General features: G+C 39.5%; 2 protein-coding genes across 6 annotated transcripts in view; one reads left to right on the top strand and one right to left on the bottom strand.

Annotated features, from left to right (window-relative positions):
• Nucleotides 1-5,205: 5,205 nt before the first annotated feature.
• PTP4A1 (protein tyrosine phosphatase 4A1) overlaps nt 5,206-20,876 on the bottom strand; it is a 51,938-nt gene continuing 36,267 nt past the window's right edge. For 2 of the 5 annotated variants that reach the window (XM_050788651.1, XM_050788649.1), the window contains 5 exons: nt 11,655-12,207; nt 10,050-10,142; nt 9,538-9,668; nt 9,229-9,303; nt 5,206-8,531 (listed from right to left, as the gene is read on the bottom strand). In XM_050788651.1, coding sequence (XP_050644608.1) covers nt 8,414-8,531; nt 9,229-9,303; nt 9,538-9,668; nt 10,050-10,142; nt 11,655-11,759 — 522 coding nt within the window. In that variant the 5' untranslated portion in view covers nt 11,760-12,207 and the 3' untranslated portion in view covers nt 5,206-8,413. Of the gene's footprint in view, nt 8,532-9,228; nt 9,304-9,537; nt 9,669-10,049; nt 10,143-11,654; nt 12,208-15,317; nt 15,390-16,211; nt 17,748-20,876 lie in introns of those variants that run through there. The other 3 variants (XM_050788648.1, XM_050788650.1, XM_050788652.1) reach the window with 3 other exon arrangements.
• Nucleotides 14,850-17,555, top strand: LOC126953397 (uncharacterized). The gene is made up of 2 exons (XM_050788851.1): nt 14,850-14,876; nt 15,325-17,555. The coding sequence occupies exons 1-2, from the start codon at nt 14,850-14,852 to the stop codon at nt 16,063-16,065; spliced, it is 768 nt and encodes a 255-aa protein (XP_050644808.1). The 3' UTR covers nt 16,066-17,555.

The raw sequence follows: 20,876 nt of genomic DNA, 5'->3' as shown, positions 1-20,876 counted from the left end.
TCATATTACTGTAGATACCTCCATTATATTATCACTTCCAAAAAATGTGTATATTGCCACCTCTAAAAAAACAAAACGTGTTTATATATGTGTGTGTCAGTTTGGTTATCTTAAAAAAATGAATAATGTCAACTTTTCGCAGTGTGTTCTGCAGAACACTAATCCCAAGCAGTCATCTGTGAAAAAAAAAAAGGCATCTGCAGTGGTACAGGATGTTTTCTGTTTCCCACACCCTATTCTCTATTCTGCTTTGTTCCCAAAAGGCTGATCTATATAGACTGCAGGTTCCTTTGCCCTCTGCCTGGGGAGAGAGGGGAAAAGAGAGACCAGTAGGACATCAAAGGGGATGCGGAAATGCGGCTGAATATTTCTAGGTCTTTTATTGGCCTCCACCTGGATTGTTGTTAGTTGGCTGTATCTTCCAGCTAAGATCACAGCTTCTTTGAGGAAGTCCTAGCCATTTAGCTCTTCCCTTCAGTCCCAGTAACTGGTCCCCCTCCCTTGCCTTTTTAGGTTGGGAGGTGGCAACAGTATCACAACATTCCTGTTGGCTTCCCTTTATTAAATGCGTCTTTTGCCGGGCGCGGTGGCTCACGCCTATAATCCCAGCACTTTGGGATTATAGGCCGAGGTGGGTGGATCACCTGAGGTCAGGAGTTCGAGCCAGCCTGACCAAAATGGTGAAACCCCGTCTCTACTGAAAATACAAAATTTGCTGGGTGTGGTAGTGCATGCCTATAATCCCAGCTACTTGGGAGGCTGAGTCAGGAGAATCACTTGAACCCGGAAGCAGAGGTTGCAGTGAGCTGAGACAATGCCTCTGCACCCCAGCCTGGTGACAGAGCGAGACTCCATCTAATAGATAAATAAATAAATAAATGCTTTTTTCCTTTTTATAAATTTAATTTTAAGTTCTGGGATATATGTGCAGAAGGTGCATGTTTGTTACACAGGTAAACATGTGCCATGGTGGTTTGCTGCACCTATCAACCCATCAACTAGGTATTAAGCCCCGCATGCATTAGCTATTTATTCTGATACTCTCCTTTCCCCCACCCCCCATCAGGCCCCAGGGTGTGCTGTTCCCCTCCCTGTGTCCATGTGCTCTCACTGTTTAGTTCCCACCCACTTAATAAGTGAGAAGATGCAGTGTTTGGTTTTCTGTTCTTGTGTTAGTTTGCAGAGAATAATGGCTTCTAGCTTCATCCATGTCCCTGCAAAGGACATGAGCCTATTCCTTTTTATGGCCGCATAGTATCCCATGGTGTATATGCACCACATTTTCTTTATCCAGTCTATCATTGATGGGCATATGGGTTGATGCCATGTCTTTGCTATTGTGAATAGTGCCGCAATGAACATATGCATGCATGTATCTTTGTAATAGAATGATTTATGTTCCTTTGGGTATATACCCAGTAATGAGATTGCTTGGTCAAATGGTATTTTTGGTTCTAGGTCTTTGAGGAATTGCCACACTGTCTTCCACAATGAACTAATTTACATTCCCACCAACAGTGTAAAAGTGTTCCTATTTCTCCACAGCCTTGCCAGCAGCTGTTGTTTCTTGACTTTTTAATAATTGTCATTCTGACTGGTGTGAGATGGTATCTTTTTGTGGTTTTGATTTGCATTTCTCTAATGATCCGTGATGCTGAGCATTTTTTCGTATTTGTTGGCTGCATAAATGTCATCTTTTGAGAGTGTCTGTTCATGCCCCTTGCCCACTTTTTGATGGAGTTGTTTTTCTTGTAAATGTATTTAAGTTCCTTGTAGATTCTGGATATTAGACCTTTGTCAGATGGATAGACTGCAAAAATCTCCTCCCCTTCTGTAGGTTGTTTGTTCACTCTGATGATAGTTTCTTTTGCTGTGCAGAAACTCTTTAATTAGATCCCATTTGTCAATGTTTGCTTTTGTTACAATCGCTTCTGACATTTTCATTATGAAATCTTTGCCTGTGCCTATGTCCTGAATGGTATTGCCTAAATTTTCTTTTAGGGTTTTTATAGTTTTGGGTTTTACACTTAAGTTTTTAATCCACCTTCAGTTAATTTTTGTATAAGGTATAAGGAAGGGGTCTAGTTTCAATTTTCTGCAGATGGCTAGCCAGTTTTCCCAACGCCTTTTATTAAACAGGGAATCCTTTCCCCATTGCTTTTGCCACGTTTGTCAAAGATCAGATGGTTGTAGATGTGCGGTCTTATTTCTGAGATCTCTATTCTGTTGCATTGGTCCGTGTGTCTGTTTTTGTACCAGTACCATGCTGTTTTGGTAGCCTTGTAGTATAGTTTGAAGTCAGGTAGTGTGATGCCTCCAGCTTTCTTCTTTTTGCTTAGGGTTGTCTTGGCTTTAGAAGCTCTCTTTTTTGGCTCCATATGAATTTTAAAGTAGTTTTTTCTATTTCTGTGAAGAATATCAGTGGCAGTTTAATGGGAATAGCATTGGATCTATAAATTACTTGGGGCAGTATACCCATTTTCACGATATTGATTCTTCCTATCCATGAGGATGGAATGTTTTCCCATTTACTTGTGTCCTCTCGGATTTCCTTGAGCAGTGGTTTGTAGTTCTCCTTGAAGAAGTCCTTCACATCCCTTGTTAATTGTTTTCCTAGTTATTTTATTCTCTTTGGAGCAGTTGTGAATGGGAGTTCACTCATGCTTTGGCTCTCAGCTTGTCTATTATTAGTGTATAAGAATGCTTGTGATTTTTGCACATTGATTTTGTATCCTGAGACTTTGCTGAAGTTGCTTATCAGCTTAAGAAACTTTTGGGCTGAGACGGTGTTTTCTAGATACAGGATCATGTCACCTGCAAAGAGACAGTTTGACTTGCTCTCTTCCTATCTGAATACCCTTTCTTTCTTTCTCTTGCCTCATTTCCCTGGCCAGAACTTCCAATACTGTATTGAATAGGAGTAGTGAGAGAGGCCACACTTGTCTTGTGCCGGTTTTCAAAGGGAATGGTTCTGGCTTTTGCCCATTCAGTATGATGTTGACTAGGAGTTGGTATAAATGGTTAATGGTTCTTACTATTTTGAGGTATGTTCCATCGATGACAGTTTTTAACATGATGGGATATTGAATTTTATCGAAGGCCTTTACTGCATCTATTGAGATAATTGTGTGGCTTTTGTCTTTTGTTCTCTTTATGTGATGCATTATAATATATTTATTGATTTGCATATGTTAAACCCGCCTTGCATCCCAGGGATAAAGCCAACTAGATCGTGGAGGATAAACTTTTTTTTTTTGAGGATAAACTTTTTGATGTACTGCTGGATTCAGTTTGCCAGTATTTTATTGAGGATTTTTACATCAATGTTCGTCAGGGATATTGGCCTGAAATTCTTTTTTTCTTGTTTCTCTATTAAATGCTTAATTATCCACTGTGAGTGAACAATCTGTCTTCTTCTGGGACACTGATTGATATAATGGATAAATACAACATTGTTCTCTTGGAAAGATTAAAAATTCACACCTGCATATTAAAAGCTCTAGTATTGCAGTAGATAATGTCTAAGTTAGGCCAGTGTTTGCCAAACTTACTCATGAGACTATTTCTCTAATATATCTAAGAATATCCCTTGAAAATATTTGATTATAAAATTCCTTGCCTTAAAAACCACAAAATGGGCCGGGCACGGTGGCTCACGCCTGTAATCCCAGCACTTTGGGAGGCCAAGGCGGGTGGATCACGAGGTCAGGAGATCGAGACCACCCTGGCTAACACGTTGAAACCCCATCTCTACTTTAAAAAAAAACCAAAAAAAACAAAACTTGGCCGAGCACAGTGGCTCACTCCTGTAATTCTAGCACTTTGGGAGGCCAAGGCAGGCAGATCACTTGAGCTTTGGAGTTTGAGACCAGCCTGGGCAACATGGAGTAACCCCTTTTCTACTAAAAATACAAAAATTAGCCAGGTGTGGTGGTGCATGCCTGTAGTCCCAGCTACTCAGGAGGCTGAGGTAGGAGTATCGCTTGAACCCAAGTGGTTGAAGATGCAGAGAGCCAAGATTGTACCGCTGCACTCCAGCCTGGGTGACAAGTGAGACCCTGTCTCAAAAAAAAAAAAAAAAAGTAAATGCAGTACTAACCTAAACACACACACACACAACCAAACTTAATGGTTTATACTCTTGATGACTATTGTCAATCATTGTAAGCATCTAATTGTTCTGTGCTGTGTATGAAATATCGATTTCCTTAAGGTCAATTGAGGTGTATAAGCTTAAAGCTGTTAGTCGTAGTATTGACTTGTTCCAAGTGGCTGTACTTTTTATATTGTTCAGTTTTTATGATTCCAAATTTGTCTCGTATCAGGCTTACAAATGTATCTTAATTGCTACCCACGTGCTTCTCAACTTTAGTGCCTGAATTTCATGACATCTATTTTGGCTGCCTGGAAACTTTAACCCCTTATGTTCAGCATTTCAGTTATGTAAAATGTTGCTGTGCATGTACTCTTTTAAACCCTGAGGTGGAGGTGATTAATTCTGTGTAGTTCTGGCCTTTCAGCACATGATAGAATTGTATTTCTGAGTTAAGGGACATGTATGATTTCTTAGTCAAGCTTTTAATCACCATGTGAGACGCTCTAAATCCCCTTTTGCCTTCTGTCACAGTTAGGTTTCTCCTAAAAATACTAAATTGGTCAAGTGTGGTGGCCCATGCCTGTAATCCCAGCTACTTGGGAGGCTGAAGCAGGAGAATCACTTGAACCCGGGAGGTGGAGGTTGCAGTGAGCTGAGATCAGGCCATTATCTCCAGCCTGGGCAACAAGAATGAAACTCCATCTCAAAACAAAAAAACTCATGCATATTTATTTACATAACTGTGTGGTGTAGTGGACAGGCTCAAACACAGGTTTGAATCCCTGACTTCTACCACTTATTAGCTAGTCCCCTAGCTGGAGGCCCAAATCCCTTACTATAAAATTGGGACAACACTGTTGGAAGGGAATCAAATTATAAGAATTACCTGAAAATAAAATCATTAATAAATAGTAGCTATCAATTTAAGTATATTAACTGGTTACTGTGGCAATATATATAATTATAAAATCACCATCAATCCTTTCATTCATACGTTAACACATATCACTGGTTTAATTCATTGAAGGCAAATACAACTTTTCCCTTACTCTCCTTCCAAGATTCCACTTAGGCTGGTTACCCCAAATGTAATGGAGAAACATTAAGTGTCACTTTTAAACCAGTCTTTAATTTTCAATTCAGGTGTGAGGCACATATATACACACAAACATTAATTTAAGGAAGCAAGAATGTAGAATATAAACATGTACGGCAGACATTACTTCATGTATTTTAAAACTTACTTTGAATTAACTTCATTGTTTACATGTAAAAGAAAAATATTCACTTATACTTCCACTTCCCTTTAAAGTATTCTCAAATTATATTTCTTGAAACTCCAATAGAAAGCATTCTCTCTTAATCATGGCAAGGGGTGGGGTACTTATTGGTGACCAAAATCTAGTGACACCATCTTTCATGTTCTTTGCCATACTCTTAAATGCCTGGCAAACAGTAAATATTTACCAGATGAATATGACATTTAAAAAATAGATTTCAAGAGATTGAGATTCTCTAGCCAAGTTGAGGGACTACATCATTTTGAAGCACTCTAGAAAGGGGATGTGATTAAATGTGACTGCATGCCTGGGCTGGCTGCTTCTAGGTATAGAGCTGTGTTAAGGCGTGGGAATAGGAGAGCAACGCCCTAGGGAAAAGAGGGCACTAGGGGAAACAATGGTTGCAGTGCACTGCAGAATGACCAATGGCACCTACTTCCAGAGTTTTCCTTCAACTAAAAAGAGATGGCATTTTCTTATGATTCAGTAACTGCATTACTTACATCAGCAACATTATGGTTTTTATAGATAAGCCTAGGCAACTAGTCTCTATTTACACCATCCCATCCAAACCCAACTAACCAAATTTTAGAACACCATCAGATAGTTTCTTGCATTCAAGACTTCAACTCATAACTCTTTGAACTCGTATTAGATATCAGGAATCTAAGATGTATTATAGGCATTCCTATAATTAGCCATATTTACAAGATACAAAATATTTGGATAAAAAGCAAATTTCATCACATCGTATAATGTACAGATAAGGTTTATAAAGTAAATTAATTTATTTTTAGCACCATATATACAATCCAAACACTGCAAATTAATTTCTTTTCAAACTCAAAAGATATTTTTCATTAATCATGATGGCACATCCTCTCTCTCAATAAACGCAAATGCTGTTTTATGGGCTGTGTGGTAATAGTTTAACATTTAGTAATTGATGATATAAAATTATTTTCTCATCAAGACTAGGCTGTATTTCCTTTAAAAAAAAAAAAAAAGCTCAGGTTAAACAGCCAAAAATTTGTGATTATCATCACAAATAATCCAAGATTTAAATAACCAAGGGCCTCCAGAGGCCCCTGTTCTTCCTTTTGCCTGTCTAAAATTCAATGGAATATATTAAGTGTTAAACTGGTATGAAGAGGTGGAACTAAATTCTTTGAAACACAAGGTAGAATATCACTTTTTACTTAAACTTGGAGTCCTTTACATTTATAACTGCTATTCAAAAAAAATTAGACAAAGACATCTAGATTTAGATTAACATGAACTATCAAAGGGATTATTTTGGATCATTAAAGGAAACTTAACAGTAAGCCTTCATGTACCAAATACTAACATTTAAATTAATTTCAAAATCTATAAAGGTATGTAATTATTAATTTGCAAAGGAGAAAACTGAGGCTCAGAAGTTGCACAAAACCATGGAACTAGTAGAACTGAGCTTTAGAAACCAAGGCTGTCCTCCTCTACTATACATTATTTCTCCTCAGTACACAATAATAAATTGGTTCAAAATTATCTAGACCTTTAAAAAGTATATAATGGAAAGTGCTTTTAGTATTAAAACAGTTTTCATGAATGACCCTAACAAATTTTGTCTAAAAGCTTACTAAAATGCTGACATCATTTATAATCCTTCATTTATTTGTAAAAAGATGAGGACACACATTAAGTGAAGTGCAATTCATTTGTTTTCTACAAAATAAGTTAATTTTAAGCAAAACAATCTCAATGATGATAAATGCATGTCATTATTTATTTAGATGTTTCAGCTCTCGCACTAAGTTTTTACAAGCTGGTGAACACTGACAAAATTATTTCTCCCACAGAACTATAACCACACATCCCCAGACAGTATAAATATATGGTTGAACTAACATTAATACACATCACCATTTTATCAATTACATAATAAAACAAATTATCAAGTATCCAAATATTAAGTTACACAGCTCAAAAGGCATATAAAATATTAGATGTCTGCTCAATTCATTAGCAGAAACCCATTTCTTTTTTTGCAAGAGAGGTTGGGAAGGAAAAAAAAAAAAATCACACTTTCAAACAAAAATAAGTTGGTAAACACGCTTCTGATAAGTATGGAAAAAAAATTACAAGAATTTCAGGAAGTTTATGATTACAATAACAAAGCATCTCTACCTTTTAAAAAAATATTTTACTAAATTAAAGAGCATATTCTACATGTTCTGCACAAGACAAAGGCAACATTTTGCTAAAAATAATTAATAGCCCCCTCCCATTCTTTTCTCAGGCCCTCCCCGTTAAGTTGCACCTCAGAGTGCAAACATTAAATTAATGTAAGGCTTTTTTGTCTGAAGACATTAAAGACATGTGCTTCTGTACAATGTAGATTTTCAAAATGGAGGTTTTTTTAATAACAGCACAAAGTGAGATTTATAGAAACATATTAAATAATCACTGTAAGACTTGGTAAAAAAAAAAAAAAAAAATCAATGGTTAAGCAAACCTGATGTATACCGGTATGAATGTGGGAGATGTAAACATAAAGTGAGCAGGCAAATAACCATGTAGGCCCTACTTTCAATGTTTGAAATGAGTGAAGGAATAAACCACATAAGGTCTAGAGTGTTCATAGTTCCTGGGATTTTAGTTCTGTATGGTACTAAAAATATACAAGTATTGTGCTGGGTATTTTGGCACCTAATCTTCCTAAATTTCTTATGTATTGATAAGATTCTGGCATGGGAATAGATTTAAACAAGTCATAACTCAATACTCCATGATTTTGGGAAAGGTCAATTGATACAAATGACAAGCACATTTTATACGCTGACAGCAAGAATCTTTTGCCAAGTATCCAAATAGGTTGACTGTAACCCAAATACAGAGGTTGCCAAATCTGTCTAGCTTGTGGCCTGGTAAAACTGCCTTTCAATACTCCTATGGAAGCTTCATTAGACTTACTAAGCCAACATGTTGGCTAATATGTATAACAAATTAGACCCTATCTCAAGTTCCACTTCCAATAGCATTAGGCACCCCAATTTTATTGAATGCAACAGTTGTTTCTATGACCGTTGGAATCTTTGAAACGCAGCCGCATTTTAGGACGATACTTCTCCAAATACAAAAGTTGCTTGCTGTTAAAAGCTCCACGCCGCTTTCTGGGAGGGAGAAAAAAAAAAAAATGAAAGAAGGCAAAAGCCCCCTACAGTAATATTTAGTGTCTTATGGACAACCATCACCTTTCTTGTGGCAATTTATCTTTTGATTAATTAGGCTGTGACCTGATGCAGAAATGAATATGAACAGGCACATCAGTGCAAATGGAAAATATCATAAAAAGTTAATTTTCCATATATCTTCTTTTGAGTATTAGTTATAATAGTCAACTCACAAATCCATTTATATGTAAGTCCAAGAAAAGACAAAACTAATTTATAGTGAAGTCAGAAGTTGCCTCTGGTAGCAGTGAAGATGACTACAAAAGCCACAAAAGCATATTCTAGAGCACTCAAAATATTCTGTGTCGTATTGGATGGTTAATTTGACTGTTATTGTCAACTGGTCTCCTTTAGAGACCTGTGCATTTTATTGTCTCTTTAATTATATCTTAATTATACCTCAATAAAAATACAAAATAACAACCAACATATTCAATCAAGTATTTAAAGCAAAACAATAATTCAAAAACTCTTGTTGGATTAGAATCTTAATAATATAAGCATCTGCATGAAATGCAAAAAAGAATGTAGTATCTTGATTTCCTGGTTTTAATACTATCTCAAAAAAAATCATGATTTGATGGGCTATTACTCACTGACATTCAATAAGGAAATGAAAAGAGAATCCATTACTTACTGTCTTATGAATTGTACTGCATCTTCGTATTTCATTCCACCTTCAATCAATGCTAGGGCAACAAGTACTGGAGCTCTGGTAAGGCGAGAATTTTGATAAATACTTTTTTCAAATTCAAATCTTCATAAATTTATTTCTCCAAACACTCCCCAACTCAGAAGTATCATTATCTACCACCCTTCCTGTTCAAGTAATACCTATGACAAACGTTGACTTTATATTTAAAAAATTATAAGGATGTTTCAAGTTTCTGTATTTTCATTATCAACCCAGACTTTTACCTAGAATCAAATTGATAAATTCATTTACCTCCCAAGGCCTGCAACGCAATGAACAGCAATACAACAACCAGGTTCTTCACGAAACTTAATTTTTACAAGACTTAACCAGTCATCGACAATCTGGTTGGATGGTGGTGCGCCATCATCAAAAGGCCAATCCTAAGTCAAAAGAATATTTAAATATTAAAAATTAAATATCTAAAATAGATCATTAATATAAACACTGTAGTAATAATCCTAAATTTCTAACATGCAAATGTTTTCAAAAGCATTCTCATTGTTATGTTTAATCACATCTTACTAAACCTTGTTGTCTACCAAATGTGACTAAATGCTCAATCTTTACAAAAATGTTTCACAACTTCAAATCCTTGCTTAGCTTTTCACCTTTATTTAGAAATTACGATTCTGCACAACAATATAATTTTTTAAATAGCTTTCTGAGGTCTATTTATGACTTAAATAGATATTTGAATTTACTATTTAAATAAACTTTTGTAGCACAGCACCATAAAAACAAAGGAACTGTTAAATACTTACAAGAACATGGATACCTTCTTTCTCCACAAGAGTAGTGTCGTAAGTTGCTTCACACACTCTTACTATTGTGGTAACTCCATACTTCTTAAGTTCCTGGATAAAACATACATTAAACTAATCTTAATGGCTAACCACATCACCATTACTCAACATTTTATATTCTGATCATCTCTGATCAGTAAGTATGCTGGTTAACAGAAAATCATTTAAATAATGAGATAATCTATTTATGTTTAACACAAAAGCAAATTTTGTTTTAAATGACAATGCTAGAATGTAAAAAGAAAAGTTCTAAATACCATACATATTTTTAATAAACTGGAGTTTTCTTTTTTTTTTAAATGGTGTGCCCCCTTCATACATTGAAGTTGTTTATAGTTATGGTAATACCAGATTGGGATGAAACATTAACTAAAAGGGGCTAGCATCAATGCAGACAAAGGTAAATATAACTAAAGGCATTATTTATAACTAATTGAGTAATCTGACTTGACTCAATTATACTCACTCCTTAAACTTTACTCATTTGAAATACATAGAATGAAGTCTTAAATACAGTAAAAAAGCGCACATACCATTTAAAACTACAGGCTTCAAAATGCATTATTACTAATTATAACTCTCCTGACATTACACACACACACACACGTATATATATAGTAACAAAAATTATATATATACACATAAATAAAATATATGGTAATAAAAATTAAAGTACCATTAAAGTATTTCCCAGCCAGGCGTGGGGGCTCACACCTATAATCCCAGCACTTTGAGAGGATGAGGTGGGTGGATCACCTGAGGTCAGGAGTTTGAGACCAGCCTGGCCAACATGGTGAAACTCCGTCTAAAAATACAAAACTTAGCTGGGCAAAGTGGCGCACGCCTGTAGTCCCCCCACCCCCCCACCAGCTACTCAGGAGGCTGAGGCAGGAGAATTGCTTAAACCCGGGAGGCAGAGGTTGCAGTGAGCCAAGATCACGCCACTGCACTGCAGCCTGAGTGACAGAACGAAACGCCGTCTCAAAAAAAAAAAAAGTATTTCCATATGTTCTGAGAGGCCTATTTGCTGTTTCTTAACAACTGTAGGTATTTATAAAGTAAAACATGTGCACATCCTGATATATTATTCAGCATTCAATTCCTTTCTCCTAGTAAAGAGGCAGGTAGAGTTTTGGCTACATAGCTACCATTAGGAAGGAACAGAATTTGTAGTTGAGGGATTCTAAGCATCAAATGGGGTCCAAGACCAACCAACTTTGATTTATGGCTTTAGTCATTAAGTTAAGCAGATATATAAAAAATCCATAAATGGCAACCTTTCCCATGCAAATTTCTTGCAAGATAAGTAAGAGTTATACTGTTTTACTGTCCACATATCAATTTAAGCAAACTCAGGTGCAAGAATTATTAACTCAAGCACATGCCCTTCTCAAAATGTATAAATATACCTCTAACCTATAGAAGACACTGACATTTATTTCTGGGAACTGGAATTGTACGTATACCATCTCATATTTTCCAAAGTACTATTTATTTTGTTAGCTATAAGCTCCACTATTATATTGCAATCAATTTAAGCTACTAAAACATATCAAATCTTACCTCTATAAATTTGTTTAAGGTCGCATTGGTTGGATTGTGTGTAATAAGAAATCTCATGTTCTTGTATGTGACTTCCACAGGAGCTGGGCGGTTCATTCGAGCCATGTTAATTTAGTTAAAAAACACTCAATAGGGTTATGAAATAATTAAAAAAAAAAATCGAATACAGAAATGATGCAAAGAAACTGAAGTCTACTTCAATATACTCCACTTGAAATTCTCAGTGCTTGAGTATGAAGTTGTAAGTAATGATAAATGAAATGAACCTCCTAACAAGAAGCAGCAATTCTTCAATCCAGTAATACTGAGGCCAACAGAAAAGAAGTGCACTGAGGTTTACCCCATCCAGGTCAGAACTCTTGTAAAATGCTCTGTGGATTTCAATTCAACACTTCTGTGTCCAGGATAACCACTCTTATGGGGGCTTCTTGGTGGAGTAGTAATCAGTTTCTACAGTTCACTTGTCTGCATAGAGGTCGTGCTGTGCCTGGCAGTAATCTCCACTGCCCTTCAGAAACTCCATAAATGTGTGACCAAGAACACCACAGAATTGCTGTTTAAAACAAAAAGACAGAAAGAAAGACAGAATAAGTTATTTTCCAATTCAAAAGAAATATATTAGGGTTTTACACTATTTAAGTACACAACTATCTAAAGCAGGGCCTGAGCCACTTCATCAACTTTTACTTGAATCGCAAAATTCAAGGGGTGAGTACAGATTAAATCAATCAGCATAAAACAAGCAGTCAGATAGATTAAACTGAAATCCATGATCTATTACTAAGATTCCTCAGAAAAGAAAAAAAAAGCCCATTGTTACATTTTTGTGAAATTCATATACATACTCTCATATATACATATTCATATATATTCTATCTATATAGTTATATTCTTTCTCTATATCTATATATAACATATAATTATGATTCTATTAATTATTCCTTTTGATAGTTGTTTTCTTTACTTTGTAATTACATACATAACTTTGTTTTTTCCAACTAACGAAAACATTTTTACACATTAATACAAACTCCAGATAACTCTGAAGTTATTAGTCTTGCATAATTTACTTAACTCATAAACTGAAACATCTTAAGTTCCTTTCCAACTTTATGCTTTTATATCCTTTTCTTAGACTGATTTAAGTGTGTCTATATTTAGAATCTCATTTTATCCTTAACAATCTGTTATCATTCCCATTAAACTGAAGACGAGGAAAATGAGTCTCTGAAAATCAACTTGTTATATGAAATATAAGAATGTATGCTTATGAATTTAAAAAGGAACTCTCATTTATAACTATAAAGAAAATATTCATAATTTTAATAGTGTTTTTTTTTTTTTTTTTTTTTTTTTCAGACGGAGTCTCACTCTGTTGCCCAAGCTGGAGTGCAGTGGCCGGATCTCAGCTCACTGCAAGCTCCGCCTCCCGGGTTCACGCCATTCTCCTGCCTCAGCCTCCCGAGTAGCTGGGACTACAGGCATCCGCCACCTCGCCCGGCTAGTTTTTTGCATTTTTTAGTAGAGACGGGGTTTCACTGTGAGCCAGGATGGTCTCGATCTCCTGACCTCGTGATCCGCCTGTCTCGGCCTCCCAAAGTGCTGGGATTACAGGCTTGAGCCACCGCGCCCGGCCAATAGTGTTCTTTTGTATTTTAAAACCAAAATGTCACACATACAACTCAAAACTGAAATCCAACTCAGAGAAGGGGGACAAAGGGATGTTGAAGGTGGAAGTGGTAGGTCTCAAAGTAAAGTAACTATTGTAACCAACAAATATAAACAAATATGAATGTATTTATATTTTCTCTAAGTTCCCCCTTAAGAACTAAATCATTTTATGCCAATATCAAACATTAAACCAATAGTCACAGGATACTTTTAAAATATGTACATGGAAGACACTGATGTTAATAATTAGTCTTCTTCCAAATACTTTATAAAGTACCCGTGTACTTGGGAGTAAAGAGGGCTCTAAGGAAAGCATTAATAACAGGTTAACAAGAGCAGTAATTCATAGCCACTTCCTAAAGCATTTCATGTATACTCTCATCACCAAAAAAGTTTTAACAAAAGGTTCCATTAGTTTCTACGCTTAAATGTAAGCATTTGAAGTCTTAAAATTCAAACGATCTGCTCCCATTTCCATTTTACACCTTTAAATAGTCCCATGCTATAGTTTCTAGAACTTTGCTAAATTTTAAGAATAATTCTTATGATGATTACTGCAGAAAACATCAAGTCAAAAACCCAGTCTACTTTTCTGGTAAAACACAGAAATAGCATTAACGGTCATTTATCAAAAGGTCCCATAAGAAAGGTAACTTTCATTATCACAAGTTTATTCAAACAAGCCCTCAGAGGTTACTCCCCCTACTTGGTCAGCTGGGTTAAAAAATTAAGTGTTTAAATTACAAAGACATCACAGTTACAGTGAATAGAGACTGTAGCAATCTGAAAGTAATTTCATTATACTTTCACCCCAAGTTCTAAATACTATCTCTGTAGAATAAAGTGTATTCTGACACTTTCCCAATGACATACAATGATCTTTAAAAGCTTTATAATGACTTAACACAGTATTCTAATTTCCAGGTATTACTTCTCAATTAAAAGCTGATTTGAGACAGTATTTCACACCACTATTTCCCTATTTAACAGCTAAACTCCTGTTGGCTACAACCTAGTCGGGCCATATCCCTTCATGTAAGTAACCACTTTGATCAGGAAGCAGAGAAAGCACTATATTAAGAATTCCTTTCCTGAACTGGTTATTTTTACTGAGTGGAGCCACCTAGTGGCTGGGGGGACTCGTCTGTTAAAGCAGTGGTGACGACCCATAGCTTTCTGTTCCGCCCAAGACACTCCTCCATTCCCAATATCCTACCCACAGGAAAAACTATCCATGATGGGGATTTTTTCCCTCCCACATATCAGTTGCATTATAATCACAATCGTATACAAGAGGGGAGAGGAGGAAAGAGCAATCTCTGTGCAGAAGCTTAAGTCACTATTATACTGCAGAGTCAAGCCAATTAATGTGTATAACTCTTTTGCCAAATAATTCCTTGAATAGTCTGTTCCACATCTACTTAGGTCTTAGGGCACCTAGGAAAGCATGCGTAAAATGCTGCTCACTCTTGGGAATGATCTAGTTTTCAACTGACTAACAGGAAGCACCGCCTCAGGATCTGGATGTCGAGCAGGTCAACGGTTCCAATCGTAGTGCAAATCACTTAATACTCGTGGACTGGTAGGGGGCTCCGCGGCCAGAAGATAAAAAACCCTCAGAATTCTGGCTGTGGTTGGCTACTGCTGCCACAAACCAACAGGAGGCAACAACATATTACACCACAGAGTTCAGGAACAGTTCTAAACAGTCCCCGATTAAAAGGACGCCATCCAGGGCCCTTCCAAAATTGGCAGGGGAAACGTATGCTGGTGCCCGGACGGGAAGTCCTTCGCGTCAGTGTAACTAACAGTACACTGTCAGTTTCCAAGACGCTCCGACCCAGGCCATTTCTCCACGACTGGCCCAGAGAAAGGACAAGACTAGACTTGTTCCCATTATCACGAGCCCGAGGTGGGGCGATAAATCCGGAACAGCTCGAATTACCAGGTGGAGCCTGGGAGGAGGGCGGGGCGGAGGGCCGAAGTTCTCACCTAGTAGAACCCCTCTCTGGCCCGGGCAGGGGTGCAACTCGCGGAATGCCCCCGAGGGCCGCCGCCCCGCGCACGCGGCTGTGTGCGCCCGAGCACGCCCGCTGCGCCCCCTCTCTGCGCCGCAATCACGGGTTCGCGCCGCGCCTTCAGTCAGGCGCGGGCGCCGAGGCCATTTTGTCTGAGGCTCGGGTCCCGGCCGTCGAGCACAGGAGTGCAGCTGCACCCAGTGGCTGTCCCGCGCCCACCCCGGAGCTCCGAGAAGCTCTGGGACCAGATCGTTACCACCCGTGCCAGGCTGTCCCGCCTACCCCACGCCCGCCCGGATCTGGAGGCGAACCCGCCACCGCCGCGCCCTCCCCGTATCCGGCTCCGCAGTGACACGCGCAACCCTCGCCCCACCCCGGGCCACGTCTCCCGCTCCCAGTACAGCCACTCTCCTCCGGCCGAACAAAGAGGCCCCGGGACGCCGCGGAGCCTGCCATGCCCGGACGGGTCGCACCAGACCAAAGGGCCAAGGGCGGAGGCGGCGGTCACAAAGCGGCTTTTGTGCCACCCACCCGACCCGCTGCGGAAGCCGAAATTACCCCCGGCCGCCGCGCAAGCCGGACCGCGCCGCCCCCGTCGCCCCGGGCTCGGGAGGGACTCAAAAGCCTGTGCCTCCGGCGGTCAACCGCCACCCTGCAGCCCCGAGGGGCCCGGCGTCTGCCTCCGCACAGCCGGCCGCAATCGGCCGGCCACAGGGCCGTAACCAGCCCGCTCCCACCCGGGACCCACCGGAACTGCAACCCCGGGCAACCTGGAGGAGACGCCGGGCTCCGAACAAAGGCGACAGCAGGGATGGGGGGCCAGTCGTGGATTCCCAACCCGAGAGGCGACGATGCGACGGCTACTCACAGGAATATGTTTACTCATTGAAGATTGTGGCCTAATCATACAGCCGGTCCCGAGGCGGCGGCGACACAGGCGGTGGTGGCGGCTGCAGGGCAGGAGGCGGCGGTGGTCGTGGCGGAGCGGCGGTGGCGGCGATGCAGGCGGCGGCGGGGGCACCAGACTCTACCATGCAGTGAGCGGCTCGGAGCAGAGCGCGTAGCCGAGCCGGCCCGCAGCCGAAGGAGCCAATACACGCGCCGAGGCGCCCTTGCGTCACAAGCCCTCCCCTTTATAACCGGTGCGACGTGCAACCCTCCAGCCACCAATCGCGGCCTGGAACCACGGGCCGGGAGACCACAGGCGGGGGCGGAGACCCGCCCCCCGCGGACGTCACTCCGCGGCGGCCGCCGCCGGTGTGAACCGGTTGATGAATGGCTAAGCGCCGAACCGGAGCATCCCCCGGGCGGGGGAGGGAAGGGGCTGCCGGGAGGACTCCGGGATGCAGGAAGCCTGAGGTTAAGAATGGGTGGGAGCGAGAGAGATTCCGATCTATCGACTGGAAGGACTCCTGCTGCAAACCACGTTTCTCATAATTAAAACCATCCAGGAGTGCACACTTGTCACATGAGGAGACTCGAAGTTTGCCTGAATGGTAAAATGCAATCCCTCTAGGGCTGGAACCGCGTCTCAGTGTCGACCCTATTTTCTACTGCCTTAACCACGGTCATCTTTGCCAGTGGTTTACCTTGGCACCTGGGCCCCGAGTACATTCGTCATCAAATAATATTTATGTCGCACGACCGCTGTACTCGGTGACTCAACACCTTGCATGCCACGGCCTTAGGCTTGGTCAAGATGAAGCGTCCCTGGGGGCGCTTTCAAGCGGGGAGAAACTTACCTTCGCAAAACTTAATGCTATAGAAGATGGGGAGAGTATCTTTTGATGTAGACGAAGCCCTGTGCTCCCTACATTCTTTTTCTGATCACGCCTCTATACTACGTACGCGTGCAACTGCAGTTGGCTCAATTGTGGCATTTCGAAATCACATGCATCCTTTGTACTGCTGCTCACTTGATATGTTGTCTCAGATAATGAAAGGTTAGGAAGTGCTTAAAGAAAGTGTTTTGAGAAATTAAGAATCTTCGGCTTTGTCAAACACTGATGTAATTCTTTGCGTCAAAGCTAAAGCTCTTCTTTATGTTCGTTTTTTTATGTTCGTTTTCAGTCCTCTTTTACTGACTTCATTATTTAAGCCCCTAAGAAGTAAAGTCTTATCGCAGTTCTGTGCCATACAAGGGCAACTCTGTTACTTATAATCTGAAAACTCTTTCTCCTCAGCTCTGGGGAAGGAGTAAACAGGATCTTTACCTGCTTTTGAAGAACTCAGTTTTCCACTAACACTGAAGCCTTTGTTTGTTATTTTCACTGAGTATGAGATTGGAGAGGTCTTTAGGGATCAATTTTTGTCCTCTCTCAGTGCGCTGCAGCATCCTAGGATTTATTTAGAGACTCTGGTTGTATAGTTACTCAACTTTCTTAACACTGTAAGTAAAATAAAAACTTTCAAAAAACAAAAACAAAATCCTGGGCCAGACTTTCAAAGGAACAAAAACTAATCGTCATTTTGAAGAAAATGACTCACCTAGGACACATTTTAATCCATTAAAATCAAGGGAAACTAGCACACTTGAGAAATATGTCCCTTTACAAATATATGATTTAAAAAAGTAAAGACTCTAAAATCTTAAATTCTAAAAAAAATATAGAAAGCTTAAAAAAAATCTTGGGTGGTAGGGGCAAAGCTAAGCAGGCTGGGGAATTCAAAGTCAAAAAGGGACAGATTTCATCATATATAAGAACTTAAAACTTTTATATGGCAAAAGACTTTTGAGAAATGTTAATTTCACACTGGGAGAAAATATTGGTGATACTTCATGGGTAGGGTTAATATAAAAAGCTTGGCCAGTGTATATAATAGTGTAGTTAAAAAGCACATATTCAATCAGCCACTCTTACTCCAAAAGTTGGCAAACACACATAATTGGAATAATGAAACTTTTTCATGTAATGGCGTTTCAAAAAATACGTTTGGTGGGACAAGATATAAACTCAGCAAATGATTAACAGAGCCAAATCTGTGTTAGCCAATTTTCTTGTAGAACTTGTGATACAAGTTGTGAGCCTTGTGATCCACAGATCCTGTAATTACCACAAGCAGTGCTGACATGAAGTATCCAGTCAGCTATGCTCATCAAGTTCTAAAAGCTCTCAAATTCTCAAGTGGCATGGGGGTCTTAGCCTCTCAGACCAGGTACCATCTTATTCTACGATGGAAGTAATATATTTAAAGGATGAAAAAATAAGGCTTTTGCTGTTGAGAGAAATGACGCACTTTATTTTATTTTATGTATTTATTTGAGATGGAGTCTTGCTCTGTTGCCCAGGTTGGAGTGCAGTGTCACGATCTTGGCTCACTGCAACCTCAGCCTCCTGGGTTCCAGCGATTCTCCTGCCTCAGCCTCCCAAGTAGCTGGGATTACAGCCACCTGCCACCACACCTGGCTAATTTGTTTGTACTTTTAGAAAACCCCATGTTGACTAGGTTGGTTTTGAACTCCTGACCTCAAGAGATCTGCCTGCCTCAGCCTCCCAAAGGAAAGGACACATTTTAAACAAGACGTAAGTGTGGTCTTACTGACCAGTCCATTAAATATTCCTGCTTCTTTGTCAGCTGCCATTGCAGTTCACTGCTATGCTGAGGGTGTCTGCTGTATTGAGTTTAATACTGTTAAGCTGCAGATTCTTAGAGAACAGTAGAACATCCCAACATTGGTCAGGAGACTCCTGTGATTTGAGGACTCACTAACCCTTACAGACTTGCACTCAGAGCATTAGCACCTGTACTTTTTTAAAGTGGGTCTCTAACAAACTTGAAAATAGTGCTTTCAGACATCAAAAAGTGAGAAAACACCTCTAAAAGTCAGTGCTTACTCTGAGCTCCAGGAGAAGCTCTAATATAGAGGATTTTCCCTCCTGCTAAACAAGATTCTCGGCTGGAAGTTACTTCTCTCAGCAAAACATGTGTCCTTGACCTCATCACGATAGGCAGGACTTTCTACTGACGATTCAAAACATAAGAGCCAACAGTTGGGAAATAAGACTAGAAGAATATTATAAGGAGGTTGAGCGTAGTGGCATACAGACTCATGCCTGCAATCCCAGTACTTTGGGAGAACAAGGTGGGTGGATCACTTGAGGTTAGGAGTTCAAGACCAACCTAGTCAATATGGTGAAATCCCATCTCTACTAAAAATACAAAAAATTAGCTGGGCATGGTGGCAGGTACCTCTAATCCCAGTTACTTGGGAGGCTGAGGAAGGAGACTCACTGGAGGGCCGGGAGGCAGAGACTGCATTGAGCTGAGATCGTGGCACTGCACTCCAGCCTGGGAGACAGAGTGAGACTTCATTTCAAAAAAAGAATATTATAAGGAATGTTTTTATGGAAGATGAAAGACTGCAGAAGGCAAGAGTGCAGAGGAAGACTGGCAAATCTTGATGAAGAAGAACAGAGAAATCTTTGCCAGAACGGCAGATCTAGTAAACATTGATTCCATTTATACCAAGTTTACAAAAGGAGTGAAGGATTCCTTGATTTTCAGTCTTCTCAGATTGGTTGGGGCTACAAGGAAGTCTGATAAAAAAACATTTAATATAGCAAGAGTAATATCATTGCAATGATAGATTAAATGGGACAATACCAACCTAGAAAAAGACACTAGATTGCAAGATATAATGACAGTCTAGCAAATATACTTAGTAGAGGCAAATACCCCAATGGGCCATAATCTAGTAAGTGTCTGGATACTGGTGCGGAGGGTAAGTTCCCATACCCATATTTAACAAGAGTCCTAAAAATTCAAGTATGCCATGGCTACTGTCAGCATTGTTAAAGTTTATTTCCCTCTTGCTGTTTTAGAGCAGTCTATTTTATATCCAATTAATTTTCTTATATGATTATTAAAATAAATATGTAGTATACAGGCATGCCTTCATTTATTGTGCTTTGCAAATACTGTTTTTTTTTTTTTTAACAAAATGATGGTTTGTGACAGCTTTTTGTCAAGTCCATCAGAGCCATTTTTCCAATAACATGTACTCATTTCATGTCTCTGTGTTACATCTTGGTAATTCTCCCAATATTTCAAACTTTTAAATTATTATTACATCTGTTATGCCAACTTGTGAACAGTGATCTTTGATGTTACTATTGGAATTGTTTTGGGCCACCACAAACTGTACCCATTTAAGATGGCAAACTTATTTGATAAATGTATATATTCTGACTGCTCCGCTGATCAGCCAGTCCCTCAGCGAGACATGGCAATACTGAAATTAGGCCAATTAATAACCCTACAAAGGCCTCTAAGTGTTCAAGTGAAAGGAAGAGTCCTTCATCTCTCACTTTAAATCATAACTAAAAATGATTAAGCTGAGTAAGGCAAGTTGAAAGCAGAGATAGGCTGAAAACTAGGCCTCATACCCAAAACAGTCAAGTTGTGAATGCCAAGGAAAAGCTCTTGAAGGAAATTAAAAGTGCTACTCCAGTGAACACAGGAATGATAAGAAAGTGAAACAGTCTCATTGTTGATAAGGAGAAAGTTTTAGAGTTCAGCATTCTCTTAAGTC

Source organism: Macaca thibetana, chromosome 4 (genome assembly GCF_024542745.1).
Source record: "Macaca thibetana thibetana isolate TM-01 chromosome 4, ASM2454274v1, whole genome shotgun sequence".
Taxonomy (NCBI): Eukaryota; Metazoa; Chordata; class Mammalia; order Primates; family Cercopithecidae; genus Macaca; species Macaca thibetana.
The sequence above is the reverse complement of the archived record's forward strand: the minus strand, read 5'-3'. Positions and strand labels throughout refer to the sequence as shown.

What these genes read in the sequence shown, in the direction of transcription:
- LOC126953397 (XM_050788851.1), top strand. Translation starts at nt 14,850, where the DNA reads ATGTCGAGCAGGTCAACGGTTCCAATC. An exon ending in GCAGGTCAACGGTTCCAATC is followed by an intron (nt 14,877 to 15,324) that starts GTAGTGCAAATC and finishes CTCACCTAGTAG; the next exon opens with AACCCCTCTCTGGCCCGGGC.